The sequence below is a fragment of the Anas platyrhynchos genome, chromosome 2 (genome assembly GCF_047663525.1).
Source record: "Anas platyrhynchos isolate ZD024472 breed Pekin duck chromosome 2, IASCAAS_PekinDuck_T2T, whole genome shotgun sequence".
In the NCBI taxonomy this organism is placed as follows: domain Eukaryota; kingdom Metazoa; phylum Chordata; class Aves; order Anseriformes; family Anatidae; genus Anas; species Anas platyrhynchos.
In genome coordinates this window covers 22,021,492-22,039,936 of record NC_092588.1, presented here as the reverse complement: position 1 = coordinate 22,039,936, position 18,445 = coordinate 22,021,492, and the positions used below count along the sequence as shown (strand labels likewise).

General features: G+C 40.2%; 1 protein-coding gene across 3 annotated transcripts in view; it reads right to left on the bottom strand.

The window, feature by feature from the left end:
* Positions 1-18,445, bottom strand: part of RGS22 (regulator of G protein signaling 22) — a 72,927-nt gene that overhangs the window by 41,455 nt on the left and 13,027 nt on the right. For all 3 annotated transcript variants that reach the window (XR_011807401.1, XM_072034440.1, XM_072034439.1), the window contains 9 exons: positions 14,505-14,590; positions 10,847-11,012; positions 10,329-10,497; positions 6,530-7,190; positions 5,843-6,004; positions 4,765-4,936; positions 3,021-3,157; positions 2,376-2,481; positions 362-487 (listed from right to left, as the gene is read on the bottom strand). Coding sequence is in view for 2 of the 3 variants with exons in the window: in XM_072034440.1 (XP_071890541.1) it covers positions 362-487; positions 2,376-2,481; positions 3,021-3,157; positions 4,765-4,936; positions 5,843-6,004; positions 6,530-7,190; positions 10,329-10,497; positions 10,847-11,012; positions 14,505-14,590 (1,785 nt within the window). In the remaining variant the exon portion in view is untranslated. The remainder of the gene's footprint in view (positions 1-361; positions 488-2,375; positions 2,482-3,020; positions 3,158-4,764; positions 4,937-5,842; positions 6,005-6,529; positions 7,191-10,328; positions 10,498-10,846; positions 11,013-14,504; positions 14,591-18,445) is intronic.

The following is an 18,445-nucleotide window of genomic DNA, read 5'->3' as shown; positions in this document are numbered from 1 at the left end:
TTTTCCATCTTTATAAAAAATGTTTTTGTGGGTTAAGACCTCATTTTTTCTGCCAAGTTAAAGGCCAGTTTTTAAAAACGATTAGTCTTTTTTTTTATTCCTGATGGTACATTCAGATTTCCAATAGGTTTGAGACAGTTAGGATCTGACAGCTTGGTTAAGACCTGTCATTAGTTTGAATATACATATGAACAGTTTATTGTTGTTGAGGGATTGTAGTCTCACAAGTAATAATTCATCCAGTCATCAATCTTTCTTTCTCCAATTTTTCTTTTTTTTTTTTTCAGTCTGGCTGCCCTCTATAACTTGGCATTCAGTCAATTATGGACTAAATTATCACAGGGTAGGAAAATGCTCATACCTTATTCCCTGACTTCTCACAGAAGTGTGTGAAGTAGTAGCCTGCTCTGCTCTCCAAATAAAGAGACTGCAGCATGCTTTCCATTATTGATCTCCCTAAGACAGCACTGCCAGCAGCACTTTTCCCCTGGACAAAAAAAAATATATAGTTATACAACAAGCAATAACAGGCTTTCATTATTTTTAAATGTCAGTACATTGCAATGGAGGGCCATGCAGTGTGTTCAATTAGTACCTTCATCCCAAGAAACCAGACTCCATTTTCTATTACATGTGCAATTGATCATAGCTCTCCTTACCTTTTTCCTATTAAATATTCATGTTTTATGGAGTAAATCTGATGACTTAAGGTGCGTAGAGCAGCAAAACGACCATAGTATCCCATAGGTGGTTCCTTGAAATAGGAAAAGAAACTTGGCCTTAATTCTGTCATTGACTCTTTAGCACTGAATCCAGGGAATTGTAGTGATACTAAACTATATCACGTAGCTGTCAAAAGCTGTCTCAGCTCAGGCTACTGTGTTTTGTACTAACAGAAGTTACCAAGTGATATTTTTGGTCAAACCTCATAGTGGTTAATCTCCATGGAATAAAATATGTCTCTTGGAGGTATGCCACCAACATCAGTAACAAAATCATGAATATTGTAAGGGAGGAAATCCATACCCTTTACAGCAGCTAGCTCCCAGGGCATTTGAGGAGGAATACATCCATTTTGCCAATGCTCACAGAGAAGCCAGAGGAAGTTACAAACTAGTACATTAGCTTCTGATGATCATGAAAAAGAAACTTTGGCTGGCCTGCAACCTCTGATAGAAAAGGTGAAAGTAGATGAGTCTTGTGGCTGATCACCAGTTTCTTTCCAAGCAGTAACAGGGATGGAAAAGGCTTCTGAATCAGAGTAGGAAGATCCCACTCCCCGGTATGAAGTTAAATTGTGGATCCCTGCATTCCCCTTTACATTGTATTTATGATAGCGAACTGGGGGGTCCTGACTGTAGGTTCCAGCCTAGCCTTCCAAGTGTAAACAGATAGAATTTTCCTTCCTTCGGCCAGAGAGAAACCCTGCATGATGAAGGTGCATAAAAACTAATAGTTCATGATGTAAACATTTCCTGAATGTAAGTTTCTAAATATAAATGTCCCTAATTGCAAAGACAAGGCTTTTTTCTTTCTTTTTTTTTTTTCTGTCAAAATTAACAGAGAAATAAAAAGAATGCAGTGAAGTAATAAACAAAGTATGGTTTTGGTGTGAAAAGCAAATAATCTTGTGCTCAACTGATCCAACTAATTCCATGCATGTGTAAACAGGCCCAGATTTCATAACATACTTTTTTTTAGGTATGAAGCCATGGGTATTGGTACCTCTGTGAAACAGCAATCTGCTTTGTGAACGATCCACAACCATTAAAGTTTTAGATATGTTTTAAATTGCTAAATCTGGATATCTCAAATTGCTTGATTCGCCAGCATTTTAGAAGTTATTAAGAGAAGGCTCTTCTGTGCAGCCTGTTCCTCCTGAGGCTTGCTGGACTGAGGGCTTGCTTAGGAGGCAATAATTCAACAAACAAAAGAACAAAGAACGCAAGCAATAAAGATGACTTTTACAACTGAAATATTTTCCCCTTATGAATTTTACTATTTTAATGACTTCCTATGCCAGATTCAGTTCTCAGTTACACTTTAAGTCTGATATACTTTCCTAGGTAATGATTCCACTGAAGCATTTATCCAGTGAGTTTTCCATAATAGCCTATTGAACACATGGTCACCATGGAGAAGATCAACACTTTCTAGTGAAAATAAACCTCTGTATGTGCCATGATTTCCTATCAAATAGGTGACAGATACCACACACAAAATGCTGACATTCTAATTATACCTCTGCATAAGGCATTGACATTCACATAATCAAACCCATTTCCCCCATCATTGCCTACTTCCCCTTTAATACTACAGAATAAAATATTTTAACCCATGATTCAAGACAACTAACATTTTCAGGTACTACTTACTGGGAGCAACTCAGCATAGGTGTACTTTCTACGAGCCTGGTATTTCACTTCTGTAGAGTCATCCAAAGTTATACAAGGTATCACGTCCCTGCTCACTGACTTTGGCCTAAGTCCACAAAAAAAAAAAAATCTATTTAAGAATAAAACTAAAACCGTCAATGAAATAAACAACTAAGAAAGGACATCAGATGGGTAGAACAACATAGCAAGCAGTAGGGAAAAAGTAAATGGAGTTCAAACTTACAGTGAATGTAAAAAATGTAAAGAAATACTTTTTTCATGTGACCCCATGGAAATAACTGACACAACATATCTTTGAGACCAAATGCTTGAGGTGAGTTTAGAGAATGTAAATGTATGTAGAGAATATTAATGGTTACGTGAAAGGGTAAAAAGTTTGCATTTGGAGAAATAACCCCTTTTGTGTTGTGGCACAAACAAATGAATAACTAATCAGACAGGAAGAAATTCTCCATGCAAGCAATCTATACCATAAATGTGCTTCACTAAGCAGAATACTGTATTAAAGATAAGTATTCATGAAAACAATAGGATCTAAAAGCCTTTCATAAATGTTTGAGGTGTATTGGAAAGATGTACTTTTGTGTATTTTTGAAGTACTTTTTGAAGTCCTTTTGTGCTTACCACTTTCTAATGCTAGAAAAGTCATCCTTTTGGGGGCTCTGACGTGAAGACAAAATAGGTGATAACCTTGATGAACTCTTCAAAGAGAAATCTGGTGTGGCTAGTTTCAAAAATGTTGGTGTGCTGGTTCTACTTCTCTAAAAGATACAGCAGAAAAATAGAGCAATTCGGGTTTTTTTTCCATCTTTGCATTTTCTTAAAATGTTCTCATTAACTACTCAAAAGCATTAAAAAGGTGTTCAGGACCGTTGTTTCTTATCGATCACAATATGTAAAACTGGTAATTGCAAAAATCTTCTCTGAATATCTTCCAAGATTTTTCAGGACACTTTAATAACTATGATAACTTAGAAATTACATTTTTAACAGGTAGAAGTATGTTACATACATTTTGCATAGAATTACAGAGGATGGCAGGTGAAAAGCATGCTTTGTGAATCTTGAGAATCTCAAGGACACCTTGAGTAACTCTCTGTAAACCAGGGCTGTATGAGAGATACAATTGTTCAAACTAAGAGAGAAAGGGTGCATTCTGCCACACCTTCACTAACTTCTGAACAAAATCATGCTATGACTTTTTGGAGATGCCAGTTGTACTCAGAGTGCTCTCAGAAATCCAGCCTGTTCATATGAATATGAATAGATTCAGAAGTCCAGATTTCTCACAGCAAAAACAGCAGCAAGAAATCAGCTGATTCTGTAAGAGTCACGGGTGCCAGGTCATAGTTTTCTTCATGCACTGAACCCAACAGGGGCTGAAAAACCTGCAGAGTTAGGATCCTGTCTCCATGACCTACAGCTATTCCTGGGTCATTAGCACACCTCGTGAAGCCAGAACTGGTCTCTGTAAGAAGCAGCTGCTTCTGGCCCATTCCTGCTGTGCTCAATGGGAATCTCATCCTGAACTCAGCTGCTTCTGAACAGGAAATCTCTCCCACTGTTTTTCCTCCATTATCCCTATGAATTAGCTTTTTGAAAACATGCATTATAATTGTAGTCTAAAACTATCCACTTCAAAGTAACAGAGGCGTGTGTGAACAGATCTGTGGCATAGACCATCCAGTTCTTGATACTGGAATCACACTCTAGAGTCACATTTTCCAACTGCCTCCTGTCCAGAGTCTTAACACATCATTGCTGAAGACCTGCTGCTTTCACTGCAATCACCTCTCAAACTGAGGCTTTCAGGGAAGAGGAGAGTCAAAACTGAATTGGCCATCTGCAAGCTACATGCTGTGAAAAAGACAGGTCACTGTCCTGTGGTTCATGGCCCTCTGTAGAAAACAAAAATCATGTGTTGCTAGATTATTGAAGTACTGTGGTGTTAGAAGCTGAGCAAAACTCTGCCCTTTTTACAAACATGAAAGTAGATTCAGGGTAACTGCAGTGAAGTTGTAGAAATTACTCTGGATTAAGATAAGGCTGGCTGAGGGGCAGAATCTATGCTGCTAGAACTTTAGTATTTTAATTCTGAGAATGAAAATAAAATGTGTATTCAAAAGACTTACAAAATAGCCAGGATATAACTGAGAAGAAAGTTTGGCTCAATTTACAGTGACCTGTTGCATAAAATGCAGTAAAATTATACTTTATTTTGCTATATAACCATCTGGAAGAGACAAGCTTGCTAAATCTCGACTTCCTAACAAGCAAGTATGATATGCTTGTTACATTGAACTCAAGGAGTTTTATTGTTATTTTTGATGGGACAAGGCTTTGGTCTCAATGTCATGATGCTACCTACCTGAGGAAGCATTCTGGGCACGCAAGATTTAGGTGTCAATGGCAGCAATGATACCATTTGTGGGAAAGGATCAATGTCTACCCTCGGTCTCTCCTGGCACGTGTGCCAGAACTTCAGTTGTGCACTGGCAGTATCTATTGCTGTTGAATGAGTGACACAGAATCTGGGACCCCTAAAGAAAAAGAAAATGAAACAAAAACAAAAACAAACAAACAAAAACTAATAAGTAGAATTTTTCCAAAGCATGAAATACTAGGCTATTTGGCTTTTTTATTTATTTATTTTTTAAGTTATGTTTATACATTGCACTCTAACAAATTTAAAAACAATCTACACGTAAATTAACTTAGGTTTCAAATACTGCACCATTACACAGTTGCCTTTGTATGAGTCTGTAGTGGGATATGCCACATTCATCCCACAGCAAAGAATAGGAAAGAATTTTAGGTCACAAGACATAGACCACAGCTCTCATGAGGCTTCACAGCAAAGTACACAACTGCAGGTATTTGTTTCTGCCTGCAATTTGTTGATACCCCTTGGGGAGGAGAGAAGACCTTCAAAAATCTAGCTAATGTTTTGGAAACAGGCTAGAATTTGTATCCTTGCTTAAGCTGTCAATATGCAAAGGCATTTTGTATAACAGACATTGAACAGTAAAGTCTCAAGGTCAAATTCCACGTAGATGTATACACAGAGCATCCTCAGAAACTTGAGAAGGGCAGTATGGGGAATAGGTTAGGACAGAATTAACCTTCTACGCCTGCAGGGATTTCTCTACCCTGCAGCCAAAGTTTGTTAGAATGGTATCCAAGGTAGCTATACACAAGGTAGCTCAGATGCTCTGGCAGTAAAATAACAAAGGTTCAGTAAGGCAGATCTACCTGTCTTCTCAACAGATTGCAGTGTAGTTTAGTCTCAACTGAAAACTTAAGAGGCAACATCTGCTAGTATTTACGTGACATTACTTCCCATAATTGCAATGGGATAAGTGAGAAGAAATAAACCTAGTAGGCTTATCAAAGAAAAGGGAAATTTGTTAAAAGTAGAATCTTAGTTCATGTTAATTTTTTCATACCAGTAAAGAAGAAGAGGTTTCACTACTTCAGGCTGAATACGCCTTAAATGCTTTATATTCCACTGATCTCCACGTAGCAGATCAAGTCTGAATAACACTTCAGAAGTGAGGAAATAGTCTCCACTGCTCAGCAGATAGAATTTTTTCATCCTATCAAGTTGCCTTGAGTCAAACAAAAATAGTCACATAAGCATGTATCATATGCTATACAGAACTAAGTACGGTACATTCTGCTGGTTAACCTGCTGTCATGCAATGTATCTAATTGCAAGTGGCAGAAGCCAAAACAATTTTTCCACAAATTAAAGACAGGTTGTGTATAAGAAAAAATGTACAGTGCCTTAGGATAGACAACCTGAATCTAGCAGAGCCTTCCACTAAAGCAGTTTGTCATACAGAATGCCCCACTTGTGATTTTAAGTTCTTTTGTTCTTTTTGCCTCTCTATCGCTTTCTGTTTTCCAAATTTATTTCTAACAAAGCCTTAACGCTACAGTGATTCTGAGCACATGTAAGTTTTGCTTTATGAGCTTCAGCAGACTCATTTCTGACCTACCTGTCAGTATACTCATGATTAATTGTGTCCGTTCTATTCAAACATTATTTATTCTGAAATCCCAAAACCTCCATTGATCTGTGTTACAAATATAAAAAATAATAGGAATAAATGATAAATAATGGAGAATACCTTTGTTGCCTTGTAGTGTCCTTAAGAACCTTTAGTCTCTCAATATCCATCCAGAGACACCAATACCTTTCCCCAAGTGTTCCTTTAATGAATTTCTTGAATCTTTCAAACTCGTTTCTGTTGCCGGCATCATACGTTTTGTGGCTAATACACCAGGCAGCCCTACTGTCAGCCCCATCACTTTCAGAACTTGATCTTAAGCTCACTTCTTCAGTATCCTGTTCTCTTACATCTCTTGTGGAGTCTAAGACTGTAAATGGAGAAGAACTTTGGGAAAAGAGTGGCTCTGCTGTACCACAGGCAACTTCATTATCTGCTAACTCATGTGCAAACACTTCAGGCTGTTTATGGAAATCCACGTCACTCTCAATCTCGGCAGATGGCTGGTGGCTCAGTTCTGAAATTGATTCCTCCATTGCTATGGTTTCTTCTGGTGTCTGAAGAGTTGCATTCTCCTGCCCACTTTCTTCTTTTGATGCACTTTCCAGTTTCTGGTCTACATAAATTAGCTGAGTGTGAGAAGGAGTTTCAGCAATGGCCACAGAAGAATGCTCCTCAGCCTCTCTGGATTTCTCCCTAATATCATCAGCTTTTGCTGATGCAGTCCTTGAAGGGGAAAGGAAACTCCGTTGGTGATATTCCTTAGACAGGGAACCTGCTTCTGCATTAAATCAGAAAAGATCATTGAACACGCTTTTGGTTCAGGACTGCTCTCTTGCACATCAACATTTCCAATGCAATTTATTCATACTGTGCTGCAGCAGCAGAACAATGAGACCGTGTTGCACTGCAGCGCAGGTATCAGTGGAGGTGCTTCTGCTCTTGCTATCTGGCAAGAAACTCAGCCCCATGACTCAGAAACTCATTCCCTATTGCATTCCAGCAGAACAGCAGAGTTCAGGAATAACTCCCTCTGGAGTAAACTGTCCTGTTTACTCAGCTGAATATCACAGATCCTCAGCATTTGTTAAACCACCTTGTTGTGCAGCAGGGCCTGGTTTCTTCCCTGAGCATTTGCTCATGGTTTGATCAAAATCACAATTCATAGCAGGGTTGTTTTCTCTTTAGGCATAAGGAAGCTAGTAAGTGATAACTCTTTGTATACTTACGTTGATTATTGCAAAGTGTCTAAAACATCGAATGGACCTTTGTTCAGCTGTCTAAAGTCTTGGCATACACAGGAGAACAACAAAGCCCTTGATTATGTCAAGGACTCTGGAAACATTTAACAACTCTGCAGTTCAGTCTGCCACCCAGAAATCACAGAATCACAGAATTGTCTAGGTTGAAAGAGACCTCAAGATCATCGAATCCAACCTCTGACCTAACACTAACAAGTCCTCCACTAAACCATATTGCTAAATGGCTCCTTTCTGTTTAGAGATGTTTTAAAACTAATAAGTCCATACCAGTGACCAGACATGTTTGTTTGGTTGTTGGTTGGTTGTGTTTTGTTTTTTTTTTGTGTGTGTTTTTTGTTTTGTTTTGTTTTTGTTTTGTGTTTTGTTGTTGTTGTTGCTGTTTTGTTGTTTTTGTTTTTTTGTCTACACTACCCCACTCCTCTTTGTGCCCATGCTATGAGGCATGCCCTGCCATCCTGGTCTGCTGAGAAAGAAACTTGATGATTTGTCTTACTCAAGAACCTTTTCTACTTCTAACAGATTTTCAACAAAACACGTACTTCTGGAACATGTTAGTGGAGATGATTTGAATATACATAATGTTTACCTAGGTTAATGCTGTTACCATTGCACAGGTCAGCCCTGTAAAATTGAGCAGAATAACTGCAGATATTTTGACCATCAACAGAATCTAAGTGAAAGGAAAAAAAAAAAAAAAGTAATATTTCAACTGTGGCTTTAGAATATCTTTATATCAATCCAGTAGTTAAAGTACTAGATAAGCTTAATCTTCTGTATTTTCCTAAATATAAGACTTAGGCATTTGCATTCTATTGTGTCAGTAAGGTAAACACCTGGGTACATTCAATCACATTGTCAAAGAGATGGATGCTATGAACTCTGAGCACATGCACTACATCAGATTGTGACAGAAAAGGGCTAAAGCCCTCTGAGCCACTAACTTCACACGTGCAGTGTTCTCAGCCTATGTAACTCTCCAGTAGGCTAGTCAATAAATGGCAATGGCAGTTAGACATTCCTTGTGTCAACCTACAAAGAAGCCAAGTGCAGACCACTGTCACAGACAGAACCTTGGATTAGCACTGTGGCATAGAAATTCTCTGCTCTGCACTTACACACTTCTATGTGTAAGTACCTATGACACAGTATGTTAACATTAATACAAAAGACAGTGTTATTTAAAATATCTTTTCTTATTACTAAACTATTTCTAATACTGTCTTTGACAAAGTAGAACTTCTCAACACAGTTCTATGAACCTGAAACAGGAAGAATGATTTCACAGGACTAGAAGGATCAGGGAGAGAGACACACAGCTTTTGAGTAATCAAAAGCCAAGTGGTAAATTTTTTTGCTCAAGACATCTGTTCATCACCCTGATCCAAGCAGAGAGCAAAGAATTCAAACTGTATTGTCAAAGCAAATACCTTCAACTATTGCACTCTTTTTAATTGTAGGCTGGTTCTGAGAAGGAAAGGGCTGATGCCCTTTATTGCTTTTAGTTCTTGATCCCTACAATAGATGAATATTGTGCCTAAAAATAGTTTTCTGACTGGAAAATAAATGCGAGCTTTCCCATGAAAGAAGAATAAAAAGCAGTAAGTATATGTAAAATCAATGTCTATTTTATAAAACACTGCTTTCAGTGAGAAGATAAAAGATATCCATTGAGGCAAAATGCTCAGAGGACAGAGAGGTTTTCTATAGTTCTATGCTCCGTCTGCTGCACTACAGAGCCATGCTACATAATGGCACTCTGCAAGAATGGTGCACTTGTGACCTTTCTGCTCAAAGCACTGCAAAAATTACTGGTAGAGTCATGAGCTGCAAACAAGTGCAACTTGAATAACTTCATCAATAATCCATGAATCAGCAATATGTTTCCTGAGATAATCCACATGGGTTTGGGAAAGAAGACAGATTTCTGGAATTACCATGTCTTCCAATTTTCCATTCAGCCTTTCAACTCCAAGGTCCCAGCAGTACAAGTCTCAAGGCATGGCTGTTTTTTCTCTGAGAATGGGGAGAGAGAGAACTCCTAGCAACTCTGTTCATCTTGCTAGTGCCTACAGAACAGAAGCAAAGCTATGCAATCATGTATGTTAACATGTGTGTCTGTGTGTTTTCTCCCAGTACCTTTGAACCTGCTGAACAATTTCAGTTAAGTTTGACAGACAGACAAGAATGTCACAAACAATTACATTCTCTAAGATTCATAAAAACTGGCAGCCAGAAGGCCTGTAAGTGTCAAACATAAGTACCCTGGGATGGCTGCAGTGCAAATCATATATTATCAAATACCCAAAGGATCTAGACAATAAAGTCTTTCAAATCATCTCAAATGAAAACCAACCAACCAACTAAACAAGCAAACAAAAAAAAACCTCAGTTGAAACTTAAAGACATATGTAAGACACAAATACGTAAGGAAAGAGGCTTCTACTATCACAAAATTACTTGACTATTAGGTCAAATTTACATTTAATGTTGTGACTAGGGAAAGAAACAAACCCATTTTTTCCCCCATCTGAAGCCTGAGATACCGTGTGATACTTTTAGAAAGTAGTAAGTGGAGTTAGTAGCAATTCCTTAGAATGCCTTCTATTTTGACTAAGTCAGACAGTTATATATACAATATCTGGGCCTCTGTTACTTACCTAGGCCAGTTTTGTCACTTAATGAATCATCTCTTTCATGCATCTCAGGCAAATGCTGAATATCGTGAATTTGACTAGAAGCTACGGGACGCGTAAATGAATCTGTAGTTTTTGTGCAATCACTTTCCTGTGCTAACGTAAACCAATCCTTTGTCTGAGAAACTGTAGCCTATGAAAAGATATGTAATAGAATAATTCAGCGTTATTTATTGCAGTGTTTCTGACAGAGGGCTTACTGTCTGTAGTCATTTTGTGCAGTCTGTTTGTATACATTTCTACACCAATACTTCCCAGAGAAAATAGATGTATGACAGTAGCTGCGCATACTCATAATACAGCAGCAATTCTGTTTAGGTTGTGTTATGACCCACCAAACTTCTTCTTTAGCACAAAGAGCTTTAAAAAGATGGAATATTCAGAGACTCAGTTATTCAATTAAGTTGGAACCTCAATTACAATAATTTAACCCAATGCATTCAATCTAGCTCAATGTTACACCCACTAAACGTTCATTTTACCTGGCCAAGTGATACATAGAACTTCTTCATAGTGAATGAAGTCTCATCCTCTTCAGGAGAGGGAGGACTAGGAACTTCCTTCCTTATCCAGGGATAATAGTTACTGTCTATAATGAAATTAATGCCAGTCTGGCTCCATTCTACTTGTGATATCAATTTAGCTAGCCTGGAATTAAATGTTCAGACAAGAAAATGGTTAATCTTAGCTTTTAGTCAGAGAAACAATTGATTTTTCCCTAGAATAGGCAATAAAAAACATGATCACTCTGAAAATAAATTGCCACAGGGAACTTCATGTTCTACTTTATTATTTCACCGCTCGCCTGCTGTCACATATGTAAACACCAGTACTGCCATTCCGTAGTCCACCAGCTTTACAGATGGTGGCCTGCTTTACATTATAAATCTTTACCAGCAAAATTGATTTCTGTCAGGATGATCCTGCATATATCCATACAGCTCCAAACCCTGCCAAGAAACACTTGAACATATTGTTTGCTAAAATGGAACTATTTCCCCAGATTGCAGAAGCCCTGTATCAGTACCAGACATTACATTTCCTGTCCCTGACACAAGCAATCTGTGAGCAGCAATGCCACAGCAGTGTTCATACTAATTGAGCTTTCAGATGATAACAAGACAGCAGGTGCTACCATGTTCAGTTGGCTGCTCTGTGTAGACATAACACACTCCAGTGCTACCTTGTGATATTGTGAACCTTGCAATGTCCAGAAAAAGGCAGTATTAGAACCACATGACCAGGAGGATCTTGAGGATGCTTTGGCCTCAAGAACTGTGGCAGAGCTTACTCGGTTAAGTCAGATAGTAGTATAAAACCAAGGTGCATGTGAAGGGAAGAAGCCTATGCCTTAGCATATGACCATGAACTGAATGCCCATTTTTGTTTGTCCCCACTACTTGGAGGCAAAAGGATTTCATTCTAGGATTGGGGTACCTTGTGGTGGTTTCACACTGAAGGGCAAATAAGTTCCACAATGCTGCTTTCTCATTCCCCTTCCTCAAAAGAGCAGGAGGAGAAAATATGATGAAGAAAGGTGCGTGGGTTGGGATAATGACAGGGAGATCACTCACCACCTACCACCATAGGCAAAACAGATTCAGCATATGGAGATTAATATATGTTATTACATATTGATAACAGAATAGAGTGGTGAGAACTAAAAGCAAACCAAAATCACCTTCTCCCCCAACTACCTTCTTCTACCTCCTCCCCCAAGAGGCGCAGGGGAATGGGTAATGTGGGTTGTGTTCAGTCCCTAACACTTCGTCTCCACCACCCCTTGGTTCCTCTCATGGTTCCTCTCTGCCCCTGCTCCCCTTGGGGTCCCTCCCATGGGATGCCGTCCTTCCCGAACCGAGCCTGCAGGGGCTGCCCACAGGCAGCAGCTCTTCAGGAACTGCTCCCCCATGGCTCTGTCCCACGGGGTCCATCCCCCAGGAGCAAACTGCTCCAGCACAGGTCCCCCACAGGCAGCAGCTCCCCCCAGACCCCTGCTCCTGCGTGGGCTCCTCTCCCCCGGGTGCAGCTCCGGCCCGGGGCCTGCTCCTGAGGGGGCTCTCCATGGGCCGCAGCCTCCTCCAGGCCACATCCACCTGCTCCACCGGGGGCTCCTCCACCCATGGGGGGGCTGCAGCGTGGAGATCTGCTCCATGTGGGACCCATGGGCTGTAGAGGAACTTCTGTTCTGGCAACTGGAGTACCTGCTGCCCTCCTTCTTCACTGACCTTGGTGTCTAAAGGGTTGACTCACTCCTCTCTCCCAGCTGCTGTGGCACAGCGGTTTTTTTTTCCTTTCTTAAATCTGCTCTCACAGCGGTGTAAGCAGCAGGACCCACTGGCTCAGCTCTAGACAGCAGTGGGTCCTTTATGGAGCTGGCTGGAGCTGGCTCTGATCTGACATGGGGTGTCCTCTGGGCTCCTCTCACATAGGCCACCCCTGCAGCCCCCTCACTACCAAAACCTTGCCACATAAACCTAATACACACTGTCATCTTATCTTCATCTTTAAACACAAGCTTCCAATTTAACACCTCAGCTTATCTTGCTCCTGATTCAGGAATGTAATTTAAAGCACTGATATCTACAGAAATTAGGCACATGTATCTACAGACTGGGGGACTAGAGGATGGAGAGGTCTAGCGATGTAAACACATGAGGAGCGGCTGAGGTCCCTTGGTGTGCTCAGCCCCGAGCAGAGCAGGCTGAGGGGAGGCCTCATGGCGGCCTGCAGCTCCCTCACGAGGGGAGCGGAGGGGCAGGCGCTGAGCTCTGCTCTCTGGGGACAGCGACAGGACCCGAGGGAACGGCATGGAGCTGGGACAGGGGAGGGTCAGGCAGGGGGTTAGGGAAAGGTTCTGCACCCAGAGGGTGGTCGGGCACTGGAACAAACTCCCCAGGGCAGTCTTCACGGCACTGAGCCTGCTGGAGTTCAAGAACATTTAGACAATGCTGTGAGACATGTGGTTTGATTTTTGGGTAGTCCTGTGTGGAGCCAGGAGATGGACTCAATGATCTGTGTGGGTTCCTTCCAACTCAGGATATTCTATGATTCTAAAATAGTTTTATATAATTCTCTTATGTAACTCTGCTTCATAAGTAGGTAGGTGGGTAGGTGGGTAGGTGGGTAGGTGGGTAGGTGGGTAGGTGGGTAGGTGGGTAGGTGGGTAGGTGGATAGATAGATAGATAGATAGATAGATAGATAGATAGATAGATAGATAGATAGATAGATAGATAGATAGATAAAAACACCTTTGGTATAGCAGAAGATCAAAATTCTGGTGTTTCACAATGCCCAGATACCTGTATCATAAAGCAGGCTTCTACTAAAGGTAAAATGGAACACTCTTTGGTGGTTTTCTTATTCTTTGCGGTTTCCCTCATGAAACATTCCCAAGTGCAGTCTTCAGGATATTGAAAGTTAAAAATAATTTTGAATCTTTTCATGTAGGAGTCAGCACCCCAGTAACTATTCTGTCACAACAATTAACAAACGTGTTTTGTGAACCATACTGCCAGGCTGCTTCTCCTTTTTAGGAACCCTACGCATTATCAATTATCAACACAATACAGTTATCAACAGCTTTAAGGGCTGTAGAGACAAGTCCTTCCAAAACACAGACCAAACATCTTGAATATTAGAAAAGAGGCTGAAAGGACATCTGGAAAAATACAGCAAGTGTATAACTGGAAATCATCCAAACTTCGCCATGGCATCCCACAGAGAACCTTGCAAAAGGAAATCTGAAGTGGGCCCGAAGATACAAAACAGATAATTAAGATAAAAAGGACTGTCCGTCTTTTTTGAATAGATTTTATGGATTCATCTCTTTTACCCATATGGCTTATATGTTGATTAGAGAGAAACGTATTGCTACCATGATATCTCTGTGAAAGAGAGATCCAAGAATCTGCAAATACTCCTCCTACTCTCTCTGTAGTGTTGTAATATAGTATGTAATTGTGGTCAAGGATAATTACAGAAAAACGACTGAAAAAAGTCACTGATTTTAACTTATCCAGGTTGCTAAAAAGCTAAAACACGAGAGGTGAGAGAAAATATATTGAGTACAGTCAAGATTAGTAAAAAATAAAAGATAAATGTAGATATAAAACTAAGAGCATAAAAGACTGCAATACCTGTATTCGAAGTAGCAATCACTTTCTAGAAAAGCTGGAAGTCTTTCTTTCTTAATCCACTGCACTGCTTGTTCTCGATCAAGGCGCTATTAAAAAAGAAATGCCAAAGATTTGCAGTATTCTTGACTTTATTATTTTGCTTGCCATATAATGGATTCTCTCCATCCCCCTTCTAAAGAAGCATTGTCTTAAAAAACTTGTATAAAATGAACATCACCTTTGTTACCCATATTAGTCTTAATTGTACCAGGAAAATTGAATTTCTTTACTCTGCTATTAACAGGTAATAAGATCTAAATATGATTTTGCCTATGAGAGTACAACTTTTTTTAACAAATCATGGCTGTTTTTTCTTCAAAAATAATGTCTACCTAGACTTCAGCAAGGCCTTTGACATGGTCTCCCCCAGTATTCTCTTGGAGAAGCTGGCAGCCCATGGCTTGGACAGGTACACACTTTGCTGGGTTAAAAACTGGGTGGACAGCCAGGCCCAAAGAGTAGTAGTGAATGGAGTGAAATCCAGCTGGTGACTGGTTACGAGTGGTGTTCCCCAGGGGTCAGTGTTGGGGGCCATCCTCTTTAATAGCTTTATTGATGATTTGGATGAGGGAATTGAGTGCACTCTCAGTAAGTTTGCAGACAACACCAAGTTGGGGGGAAGTGTCAATCTGCTGAAGGGTAGGAAGGCCCTGCAGAGGGACCTGGAAAGGGTGGGTTGATGGGCCAGTGGGATGAGGTTCAACATGGCTCAGTACCGGGTCCTGCACTTTGGCCCCAACAACCCCATGCAGCGCTACAGGGCTGAGGGAGAGTGGCTCAAAAGCTGTGCAGAGGAAAAGGATCTGGGGGTGCTGATTGATGCTCTCCTGAACACGAGCCAGCAGTGTGCCCAGGGGGCAAAGAAGGCCAGCAGCACCCTGGCTTGTATCAGGGATAGTGTAGCCAGCAGGACCAGGGGGAGGTGATCATCCCCTTGTACTCTGCTCTGGTGAGGCTGCACCTCAAGTACTTTGTTCAGTTCTGGGTTCCTCAGTATGAGAAGGACATTGAGGCCCTGGAATGTATGCATGAGTCATGCTTTTACCGCACAATTCCAATACAAATTAAATGCTCATAAATTTTCTGCAGTAGGAAACTGATAATTTTTCTTATTCATCTTTTATAATCAGACATTATTACATTTTATCCCCAATAATTTGAGGAATAGGGAAGCTTTAGCATAAATTATGATTCCCAAATGGTGGAACTCTGGATATTAAAAATAATAATAATAATCAAAGATCAGTTATCACCTTTCCCACTTTTATGTTGCATAACTGCATTGCACACAGTAACACTTTAAATGGAAATCTAAGTGTGAATAGAATCAGACCCGTAATATATTTCCGCTCAGGTGGTCATTTAAATCTCAGTGCCTAGTCAAAGCAGAAAGCTAGGTGCCGCCAAAGAGTGATTTGGAGGGTGAAAAGGAGGTGTTAAGCGGTGAGCTACACAGAAACAGCTAACTGAAAAACTTGCCTGAGGGTCTTATAAAGAGAGCAAGTTCTCTGAGTGTGGGCCACCATGAACCATAACTATTCAAATGACACAACACACCTTTTTTACTTTTCTTTAAAAAAAAAGAAAGCGTGTTTTTTACACTCTTAGGGGATGACTGGTTTTATTTGTCTGAGATGCACTTTTCCTTTTAGTGAAGGTGAAATTGATGATTAGTAAAAACGCAATAACTCCTCTTGTCCAGAGAAACAGGTGAATTTGGCTCAAGGATGGAAGTATCAATGTTTTTGCTACTTGCTATATCAAATAACCAGTTCATGTAAATTACATTTTAAATTTTCTTTCCATGAGCTAATATTTCATTAGGGACCAGGTTTATTTCTCCTTCATACATATCTGTAGGGGATTAAAAAAAATCTAAATTACTCAGAAAGTGGGTGGTTTCATTTAGAGAGAAGAAAATATTTCAAAATATGGAAAGCTTATGTTGGCAGTGGCTCACACAATGTAATTTGTGGAGATGGAGACTAATTACTCCCAACCATACAGTATATACCTCCTTTTGGTAACTAACAAGCCTTTTGGAAATACAGAAGATTGTCTCTTTATTTTGGCCAGTCAGTCTGCATTTAATATTTATGTATTTACTGACTCACAGCCCAGTTTTTTATCTGAATGATTCATAACATGTTCACGTCTGTACATGGTTGGTACACAAAATTATATATACTATCAGAAGGAAAGAATCTCTACTCTTTCTCCTTCCCCAAAGACAGATGCAACATTCAATCTGGTGGGTTTTGTTACCTTGGTTAGCTTCCTTACCCAGTCAGCCTTAGGCCATGTTGGGACCCAATCCAGTAAAGCTTTTAGCACGTGTTTAAGTTTAAGCATGTGTTTAACTTCACTTGATTAAAGTTAAACACATACTTAAGTGCTTTGCTGAACTGGGGTTTCTCTGAAGTAAGGTATGTGGGATGCCAGCCAGTTTCTTTCCATAGTGGTGACTGGGTCTACCCAACTCCGCAGGTTTTTTTCTCAATATATTTCACACCGAGTTGATTTTGACTATTGATAAGAAGTTACCGCCAAATCAATAACTAGCAAGCGTGCATGCACACATGCAGAAGGATCTTTCGCTTATCCATAAATTTGTGGCAGTGTGAGAGAATTAAAATAGAGAGAAAAACGCTGCCAGTACATTTCTCAGACTATACATTTGAAGTCAGGCTGTAGCCTGAAAGGTCACAACTCATTTTCACCAATAATGTGCAAGTGAGTGATGGCTGCTCAACTATCAATCAATGAGAGAAGCAAAAATAGAAGCAGTCAAAGCAACAGGGGCAGCATTGCTCTATGCTTGAAAGATCAAATTCTATTTGATTTGAACTGAACTACTTGATGCAGTGGGTCTGGGATGACTTCTGGTTCTGCCACTGTGTGGTACAATGAATGAAGTTGACATCTTTCACCTTACATAGTTGCAGTCCTGATTTTTGGCAGACTTTTTTGCAGGCCACTTAGTTCCAGCTCAACCTTAAAATGCCAAGTTGAAGTGGATGAGGGTCTAAATTCTCTGGCTCAGGTTGGGATAATTTTCTTCCTAGTAGCACATATGGTGCTGTGTTTCGAACCTGCAACCAAAACAGTGTTGATAACATACTGTTTTAGCTATTGCTGAACAGGACTTACTGAGCCCCAAGGCCTCCTCTTTTCACAGCCTACCAGCAAGGAGGCTGGGGGTGAACCAGAAGATCAGAGGGGACACAGCCAGGACAGCTGACCCCAGCGGACCAAAGGGATATTCCACAACATATGCTGCCCTGCTCAGCAATAAAAGCTGAGGGGAGTGATGTTCAGAGTGATGGCATTTGTCTTCCCAAGTAACCATTACACGTGGTGAGCCTGGCTTTCCTAGAAATAGCTGAACATCTGCCTACCAAAGGAAAGTAGTAAATGAATTCCTCATTTTGCTTTCCTTGCACTTGCAGGTTATTTATTTATTTATTTATTTTTATGTATTAAGATGCCTTCATCTTGATCCATGAGTTTTTTCTTACCTTTCAAATTCTCTCCCCAGTTCTACTGGGGGAAAGTGAGCAAGTGGCTGTGTAGGGCTTAGATACCCACTGAGTCATGTTGTTCCTGAAAAAGCCATAATGCTTCCCATCTTTGGAAAACTCCATGGAGAAGGAAAAATATCCTTAAATAATATAGGAGCCCTGTTGCTCCAATCCATGAGAGATGTAAGTAATAGTGAAGACAAGGTGATGGCTTTGAATTTGTCAAAAAAGTCATCCACTGTCACAATAATGTGAGGTTATCCAAGAGAACAATGTTAGCCACTCTTGCACAGGCACAAAACATTTCCCCAGTTGAATCCTGACCCCGAATAAGAAATCGAGAATTGTTCTTCTGCTTTTGAGCTTTTGTCCCAAGCAAAA